We start from the raw sequence: 9,412 nt of genomic DNA on the forward strand, positions 1-9,412 counted from the left end.
ATGGTTAAAGTGATCCATTTTTGCCTCTTAGTAGAGAAATTAAAATATGGGTATGTTAAGTTATATGGAGATGCAAAAGTGATCTCAGTCTTATGTTTATAATTAAAAAAATGGCACAAAAGACCATGAAGATCATCAAACCCTAACGCGATGGAAAAGTGGCATGCAAGCACACCTCCATGAATACTCATATCAAAATGCACCAAGGATAATGAACAATAAATAGACTTGAACTCTTCTTATTTCTCTCCCCCACTCCTCTTTCTTAGAATGGTAGTCTCTCTTTGAGTTTTCTTTTGTGTGTATCTCTGAGTGAGTGTGTGTGTGTGTGTGTGTGTGAGAGAGAGAGAGAGAGAGAGAGAGAGAAAGTAGGAGATAGATGGGGAAAAAGCATCACTCAAAGGGATCATGGGATACCAAGACCATGTTCCATTGTAGCATAGTCATGTTCTTCCTTGGTGGAGTAGCAACATTAACCTTTTATAGAAACAATAACAATCAGGAAGCAGCTACGAGTAGCAACATTAAGATTACTCTTACAACTACAGATCCCATTACAAATCCAAATATAGATACAGATATAAATACAAATACACAAGTTTTTGATCATCAGAGAAGGCTGAAGATTGCATCATCGTCCTCAACGGACACATGTGATTTGTTCTCTGGCAAATGGGTTCATGATAACAACAGTCATTACCCTTTGTATAAAGAAGATGAGTGCCCTTATCTGCATGGTGATTTAGCTTGCTTAACTTATGGCCGAAAGGATTCTAAGTTTCAGCAATGGAGGTGGCAACCCCATGGCTGCGACTTCCCTAGGTCTCTCTCTCTCTCTCTCTCTCTCTCTTTTTATATATATATATATATATATATATATATATATATATATTACTATTAGAGCCTCGAATTGGCTAGAATTTGATTTGCTTTTCTAATGATATTTCTTAGGTTTGATGGCAAAGCAATTGTAGAGAGACTAAGGGGTAAAAGACTATTGTTTGTGGGGGATTCAGTGAACAGGAACCAATGGGATTCAATGATGTGCATGCTCCATTCATCAATCCCAGGGAAAAAGAGGGTTAGCATGGGAGGTCTTAATGGCACCTTGTACACCTTCAGAGCGTCTGTAAGTCTTACGTTTTCGTCTCTTATTTCATGTTGCATATATATATATATATACACACACACATACATACATATATAATAATTTTGTTCTATTCTTTTGGAACGTAAACGTTGTTTTTAAATCGTGTAACTAACTGATAGATAAAACAATACAGGATTATAATATCTCAATTGATTACTACTGGGCTCCGATGCTTGTAGAATCGAACGGAGATGATCCATCAAACCATCGTCTTGATCATCGAACTATTCGAATCAAATCCATCATGAAGCATGCTAGGCATTGGGTTGATGCAGATATACTTGTATTTAATACCTATCTTTGGTGGAGGTTACCAGTAATCAAGCTTTTGTAAGTTCGTAATCATATAATTTTAGAAAGAGTAAAATGCACAAAATAACAATCTACTTTCATAAATTTCTTTTTTATAGAATTGTATTTCCAGTTTTCCTTATTACAGAAAAATATTTTCAAACTATTTTTTATTAGAACATTATACTTTGAAAAATTTACCTATTATAGCATTGAGTAACCTTTTGATTTAAATTTACTCATTATACCATGTTTCGTTGCCACCTCATTGTCCACGTAGACTGTCCACATATACTATAGTGATGTGACTTTCTTATTACAACATTGTATTTTCAAAATTATTTTATTATAGTATCTGCTAATTCTTATTAAACATTGTACTTTTAATTTTAATATTTAGATATTTTATATGTTATTTAATAAATATACTAAGTGAATTAAAAAATTCTAAATTATTCAGTAATATATTGATATTAATAAAACTAGTAGAAGACAACCTATCTCGCTAATATTTTTTAAAAAATATGTGTTTTCTGAAAAAAAGAAAATAAGAATTGTTCATTTTTTACCAAAAAAATATTATCTTTTAAAGAATATATTATATTTGTTCAAATTCTTTTAGTTGACGTATAAATATATTAAATTAATTAGATTTTTTTGAATTATTTATTAATATAACAATATTAAAAAATTGTAGAACACAATTTATTTCGTTAACATTTTAGAGAGAACTTTAAAAGATATGTATTTTTTTGAACAACATAAAATAAGAAGTGTTACTTTTTTTACAAACAAAATATATCTCAAAAATAATGTAGCATATTTATTTAAGAAATATTTTACTCCAGAACATTTGATTTGCATGCAACTTAATAAGAAAAAGTCAAAAAAATTAAATGTTTTTTTTAAATCATAGTAATGAAAAATGAAAATCACTAATAATAATTTGAAATAGGTTTTTATTTTTATTTTAATTAAGTCRTCAAAATGATGTGTCATCCACATCACCTCATTAAAGTCACACAAGTAAAAAAAAAAGTCAAAGGGTTAAACGGTTTAAAAGGTAACAGGTTACCCATTGCTATAATTGATAGATTTTTTAAAGTACAATGCCTTAATTAAAAACAATTTGAAAGTATATTGATGTAATAAAGAAAAACAAAGGTAGAATGTTATAGTAAAAAAATTTATAAAGTAGGTTGTTATTTCATGCATTTAACCAATTTTAAAAAACACTACTACAATAAAAGTCAACTCTATAGGAAGTCCAAATTGAGTAAATTATTTTAATTATTATAATTATGTCTTATAAATTAAGGTGTTACAATAAAATGTTAGGATTTCTAGTATTTAAATTCTAACAAGCTTTAGGGTATGTTTTTAAAATATAGCGTCGTCACTATTTTTATAATTATATTCTTTTAGAAAACATAATATATGTTTTCTTAAGTAATGTTATCAAGTAATGCCGTATTTCAATATTGTTCTAAAAAGCTTAATAGGATACAAAAGTTTCTATCAATTTATTGCAATGCATTTACGTATGATACGCGATTATTTATTTCTATAAACTTAAATCTATTTAAGCACGCTTAAGCAATGATTAGATCACATACTACAAAACCAATTTTGTAAACTAACGTGTTATAATTCTATTTGTTTCTTTATATTAGGAAGGGTGTTGGATCATTGTTGGGTGGACCTAATCAAGTGTACGACGAAGTCGATAATCTTCGTGCCTACAAGATGGTTCTCGAAACATGGTCTAAATGGGTACATACCCATGTCGATTCTTCGAAGACTAAGATGTTTTTCATGGGCCTTACAGCAACTCATTCAAGGTACAATCCCATCCTATATACAACAAAATCGGTATGATGAGATGTTCTAAATTTTCTAATAAGCTGCTTAATTGGACTTAAATTTATCGATACAAACAATTGTTTGTCTTATATAAATGTGTTACAACTAATAGGTTGTCGTAATAAGTGTTTTACAACAAGTTTTGAAATAAGATGTTATATTACTCGTTCTATATAACATATTTGAAAACTATTCTATAAAGACGTGTTCTTAAAAGACTTTTTTAGTGTGTTCTGAGCTATGTCCAGAGTAATCCCAGCAAATTGCGACTGTATGGCATCAACCTTGATAAACTCATTGACCACAATTATTGTATACGTCTAAAATCTGGTGTTTTTCAAGAAAATACCAACACATCAACCAGAAATTCCGGGTAATCTTTCACTGATTTGAGTTTCCCGTCAACAATTTACCCATCAACTTTTGTGACGGTTTGTAATAAATCATCCCTTTAGCGAGTTCATATACATACAATTGTTTAATCATATAAACTTAAATTTATAAAGCAATTTATTATATCATTTAGACATTTTTAATATTTTATAATTCCGAGTTTGTCGGAAAAAAAAACGAACAACGCCCTTTTTCTTTTTGTCATCTTCACATAGCAAGTGTTAAACTTTTTCTTCATTGTTGCAGGGCTACAGATTGGGGAGGCAATAAGAACGAAGGCTGTTACGGAGAGACGGAGCCTGTGATGGATGATCGATTCTGGGAAAGTGGAACGGATCCGAAAATGTTAAGAATATTGGAGTCATCATTGAACCGATTGAAAGCCAAAGGGGTTAACGTGAAGTTGATAAACATTACACAGCTAACACAATGCAGAAAAGATGCACACCCTACTGTTCATCGGAAACTATGGCGTCCATTAACAGATGATCAGCAAAAGAACCCACATCGTGCTTCAGATTGCACGCATTGGTGCCTTCCCGGAGTTCCTGATATTTGGAACGAACTTCTTTTGGCTTACATTTTTCCGGCAACAGAAACCGCCGGCAAATGAACAAAGTTAGGAAAATAATAAATTCTCGATTTTTTTTCAAGTTATTAGGCTAGTAGCTACGGTGCTCTAATTACAAGTCGAAATTCGAGTTGTTGTTTTGGTTCATTATGATTATTTTAGGCATCAAACGTAAATTATGTTTTGAAATGTAAAGTAAATTAACCACAAATGTGATATCTGATTGGTTTGATTTTAGCCTCCAAAGATCAAAAGTGTCTGGAGATGTTCAAATCCAAAAAGGAATACAAATCTCCTTATGGCCATGGAGGTTTAAATGTGGTGACTCCGGCTACCCAAAGCAGGTGGTCACCCTGAGATTAGTCGCCTCATATAACGGGTTGGATATCCAAGTTAATCAAAAAAAATGTAAAGTAAATCTTCTACAATTTTTGTTGCATTTCACTTCATTTTCTACTAAAAAGGATCTTGTTACCGTCTTCAAGATGCAAATTAAGTTGAAAATTTTTCATTCTACAAGAAAATCAGGTTTATAGGTTGCTTAAAATATCTAAGTGTTATAGTAGAGTGTTTTTTAAAGGAGTTAAGTTTGTAAATCAAAACAATGGTGTCTTATATAGAAAACGTTACAATAAGATTATATGATGTTTTTGGGCATCATAACAAGTTGTTTGGGACAATTTTAGAATAAAAACGTGCTACTAATATTTTTTTATCAGACACTATTTGAAAAAGTATAGTATAAAAACAATTGTCTTATAAAAATGAGTATTTAGGACACCTCCTAAAAGTGTCTTAAAAAACTTGTTACAACATTCGAAAACGTCCTATAAACTTATTACAACGTTTTTACATTGGACGTACAATTGTTGTGCTCATAATAATTGTATCCATTGTCTGTTGTCCCGAATTGATAAGAGTGTCTTTGTGGTTATGGTTCAAATTGTAGCTTTGTTGGTTAAGGATGTTGCTTTGAGATTCTTCTGGTTTACAGTTTTATACGAGACACCTAATAGTGGCAAAATTTACATTAAAACGTTAGGGTGGAGAGTTGAATGCATAATTGATGTTGTTTTCCTGGATTAACAACAAAAAGCCTGAACCCATGGCACGAGGACGAAAGATGGAGATGGAGCATCATACCATCCTTACTTGTTTCATACAATATCAGATCGAGATGGATTAAGATAAAGATGTTTGCATCAAGAGATAGAGAAGAAGAGGGATGGAGACGAAGATGAAAGAAAAGGAAGGGCGAAAGAGGAATAAATGGCTGAATGCAAAGAGTTCTATTTTTTCAACTGAAAGAACAAGTTTCTTGCTAAATTGTTAAGTTGATTCCAAACACTTCAACGTTGTTGAGCGAATAAGCTAAAGGTTTCCTTAAGCTCTTTCCAAACATTTACTTAGAGCTATTTACCAAGTTTTCTATTAAATCGTGTATGAATAAATTTGTCTCTCTGTATAAATTGGTGTTAATGTTTACTTTGTTATCTGAATCAATAGTCTTAATGACAGAAATAACCGATTTACCCTTGAGTATGAATTATGCACTGTTTAATATATCGTTGTTTATTTTTTTAAGTCAAATGATATGTCTAAAAACTTTATAAGTTTTTCGTCAAGCTCCGAAGTGGCTTTTGTACTCCTTTTTACCGTTTTGTTTTTCAACCTGAGCACGAGAAGAACAAGGTGTAGAAGACACGGGAGCTTGATCACTTGTTTATTTTTTAAGTCAAGTGATATGTTAAAAACAACAACCATGTCAAAAGATAAACAACCTGTTGATCTTGATGACAAATATAATATTATTCCACGTGTTCCACGGTTTCATTACTACAATGAACACGAGAAGGGCAGCAGTGGTAGTAGAAACAAAAAGAAATCGAACCAGATGGTTCCAAAATGAGAAGAAAGCAGAAGAAACAAAGTCGGACTAGATGGTTCCAGAAAACATAGACGACAATGAAATGAAATCGAACAAAAAGTTGAACCAATCGAAGAAACAAGAAAACAAGTTAAACCGGATAGAAATCGAACTAGCCATCGAAATCAAATAGAACCAAAAGTTGGAGAAGCCTTTTGTAGAGTGAAATCAAAGCACAAATGGAGAAGCAGAAGGAATTGCATGCATAGATGGAATCGTCGGGCTAGGGTTTGTTTCCGTGTCTGGGCATGTTCATTGAATAGAAGGGCAGGAGTGTCTTTTTTTTTTGGCTTAATGTGGACAAGAGAGAATTCGATCTAAATGAATAAGTCCCATGTTGTCCGAATAAGCTCCAAGTAAACATATGTTTTTGATTGTGCAAATAAGCCCTTAAACCCATTAAGTCCTAAATAAAGATCCGCTTAATCTGATTAGGTCATAATCGGTCTTATTGATCCTTAATAGGACATATTAAATGGGTCATAATAATAAGTTGCAGTAGGCAATAATAGGCCATGTTCATGTGTATGGTTTTATTGGATTTCATGTATAATGTATATGTATGTATGTAGTGTGTATATAGCTGGTCATATATATAGGTATGAATGTACAGGATTGGGTTTCGGTGAGAAGAGTAAGAAAAGATTTCCACCATTTGATCAATCCTAATTGAATGTCAACACTAATGAGGTACACCGAAATGCACCAGATCAAATCTCTTTTAGAGCACAATTAATGGGTGGACATGAGATTAAAATTGATCAAGAGGGTACAGATCTCTTCTTATGCTTCTCATATAACTTCCTTTCTCACATGATTAATTTGAATGCATATTGTATCTCTAGCTATCGTGCATGATCATGTATATATAGTGTGTATACATACATAAACACTAATGATCGAGGTTGTTTACCAAATCTTTTATTATACCATGTATGAATAAGGATAAATTTAGTTTTTTTTTTCACCAAGTGTAAAATAACTTGCGAGACATTACCAAATACTCTTGTCCGTCCGTAAGTTATAAAATTCTGTCATAATGTTTACCGACCAATTTAGCACCGCCAAGTATATTTCATAGGTATTGTATTTCCCGACGGAATATCGGTTGTTTATGTCATCTCCTAGTAGTCCAATTTTTAGAAGTGGGTGCAACCATGTTATATCCATGAGTATTTACTTGTTCTTTCCTTATTGGTTAGTTGCTCTTGTAGTTTAATCCGATTTTTCTGCATCGTTTTCGGTAAAGGTCATAACTTATACATTTATCGTCTATTTTTCGATAAAATTTATAACTTTATCGTGCGGAATCGTATGATCCAAAATCCCAAACATACATTGCGCAATAGATAGATATGTACAGCCTTTGATGTGCAATGGAGGCCAAATGCTTCTAGTCTTTCAGTGTCGGTAAAACACATTAATTGACAACAAATTGTGATGGATCTCGCTACATATAAATCTATTTTTATTCAGACATTTCATCAAACACCTAATATACATGTTATATTGCCATGTAAAATCTTCTTCTTACTAATACTACATGGGCTTATCACTTGATCTTGATTTAAAATTAGTGGTAAAGAAAAATAGAGAACTATTTGAGATATTAGATTACATGTGATTTTCCATTTTTGTTTAACGTTTTCTCCTAAACACAACGTATAAATATATAGGGTTACGGTCATGAATATATATATATACAGTTTGTTTCAAATACAACCCATCGCATTTGTACAACCAATGCAACCCAATAAATTGAGATATTTATGGAAATGATGAGAGTTCATTTATTATGATTTGAATATTTATGGAAGATGAATATAATTCATTAATTATGATTAATACTTTATATTAGAAACGATCAAAACGTCTATGAAATCACATATTAATCAAATGAAATGGACGGTTGAGATTGGGTTGTATTGGTTGCACAAATGTCAAGGGTTGTATAATAACGTGTTGGTCCCGTGAGGGTCTACAAGAAGAGAAACAGTTTGTAGAAGGGGGGGGGGGGATGAATATAGACACAATATTTTCAAATTTAAAATATATATTGATAGAGAAGATCAATACAGATTTTACAAGATTGTTTGCGGAAAGATAAGGTAATAAAAACCTATCTAAACAATCTTTGGTTACACACAAAGTCTTAGCAAATACAAGAAAAGAAATTGCTGTAAGGAAGATCCTTTACTTAAGCTAGAAAATGCTTGAAGTAAGAATTAGGGTTAGAGAGTGAGTTGCGCGCACTCTGCATGGAGAAGAAACACTTCTATTTATATCTAGTGCATTAAATGAACATTTAATGCAATATGGTAGGGTTAGAGTGCGTGTCAAGCCTTAAGAAGAAGGCTTGTCCTTTGCTACAGTAAATAGTACAAAAAGCATTATTCATGAGCAGACATCCTTACTTAAAGTTGGTGGACAAAGAGTCGACTAGTCGGCTCCATACCGTACTAACTTTCATTAGGGTATGGGTTTTGTTCTTTGTGTGCATAAGGACAAGACAACAACAATCGTGCTAAGAAGGCTCCCTTTGATCGATGAATGCTGTAATGACCTGAAGGTCTCATCATCATTCGCTGAAGCTTGAGCAGTCTTCACACATATGTAGACAGGCTTGTAATCACTAAGTACCGCTTCAGATCACGTACTCGCCGGTCTCTAATCTTCAGTTTCAGTCTTCGACATTTACTGAAGGTTCTTTGGTGTGAGTGTTGTCTTCTTGAAGTATTGTTGTCTCTGATAGATTTACAGTGCAAGTTCTTCTGCGATCACTGAACATACTCAGTGAAGATCGCTGGAACTGAAAATACATAAACATAAATACAACGTATAAGTAAAAAGGATTATCATCAAATCACTTGAGAGAGAGGATCAACAATCTTCCCCTATTTGATGATAACAAGATAACATAAAGAAGGTTATCTTATCAAATAATAGTAAGAAAAAGTTACATACAAAGTGCATGTCCCTTTTTATTATTTTGGGATCTTTTTCAGTTTGGTCAGTCTCAACTTGGGAATTTTTATTAAGTTATATCTAAGAAAATTACAAGTACGGAAACTGAAACTGAAAGCTTATTCACTGATTTATAGATTGTCAGTGAATGCGAAAAGTAACACTGGAACTCATAGACTTGTGTCCCTATTACTTTTTTCAGGGATCTTTTTAAGTGAAGTACATGGAATACTCATTTTATTAATCATAGGAA

General features: G+C 32.2%; 1 protein-coding gene across 1 annotated transcript; it reads left to right on the forward strand.

Annotated features, from left to right (window-relative positions):
- The first annotated feature begins 379 nt into the window (after positions 1 to 379).
- LOC112517604 (protein trichome birefringence-like 34) lies at positions 380 to 4,310 on the forward strand. The gene is made up of 5 exons (XM_025124945.1): positions 380 to 822; positions 952 to 1,129; positions 1,284 to 1,480; positions 3,115 to 3,282; positions 3,944 to 4,310. The coding sequence occupies exons 1-5, from the start codon at positions 380 to 382 to the stop codon at positions 4,308 to 4,310; spliced, it is 1,353 nt and encodes a 450-aa protein (XP_024980713.1).
- Positions 4,311 to 9,412: the final 5,102 nt, after the last annotated feature.

The sequence above is a fragment of the Cynara cardunculus genome (genome assembly GCF_001531365.2).
Source record: "Cynara cardunculus var. scolymus isolate 2C chromosome LG 9, CcrdV1, whole genome shotgun sequence".
NCBI classification, from domain to species: Eukaryota; Viridiplantae; Streptophyta; class Magnoliopsida; order Asterales; family Asteraceae; genus Cynara; species Cynara cardunculus.

Excerpts from the sequence above, each read along its gene's own strand:
- LOC112517604 (XM_025124945.1), top strand. The coding sequence starts at position 380 with ATGGGGAAAAAGCATCACTCAAAGGGATCATGGGATACCAAGACCATG. Across the intron at positions 823-951 it reads CATGGCTGCGACTTCCCTAG|GTTTGATGGCAAAGCAATTG; the intron begins GTCTCTCTCTCT and ends GATATTTCTTAG. Across the intron at positions 3,283-3,943 it reads CTTACAGCAACTCATTCAAG|GGCTACAGATTGGGGAGGCA; the intron begins GTACAATCCCAT and ends TCATTGTTGCAG.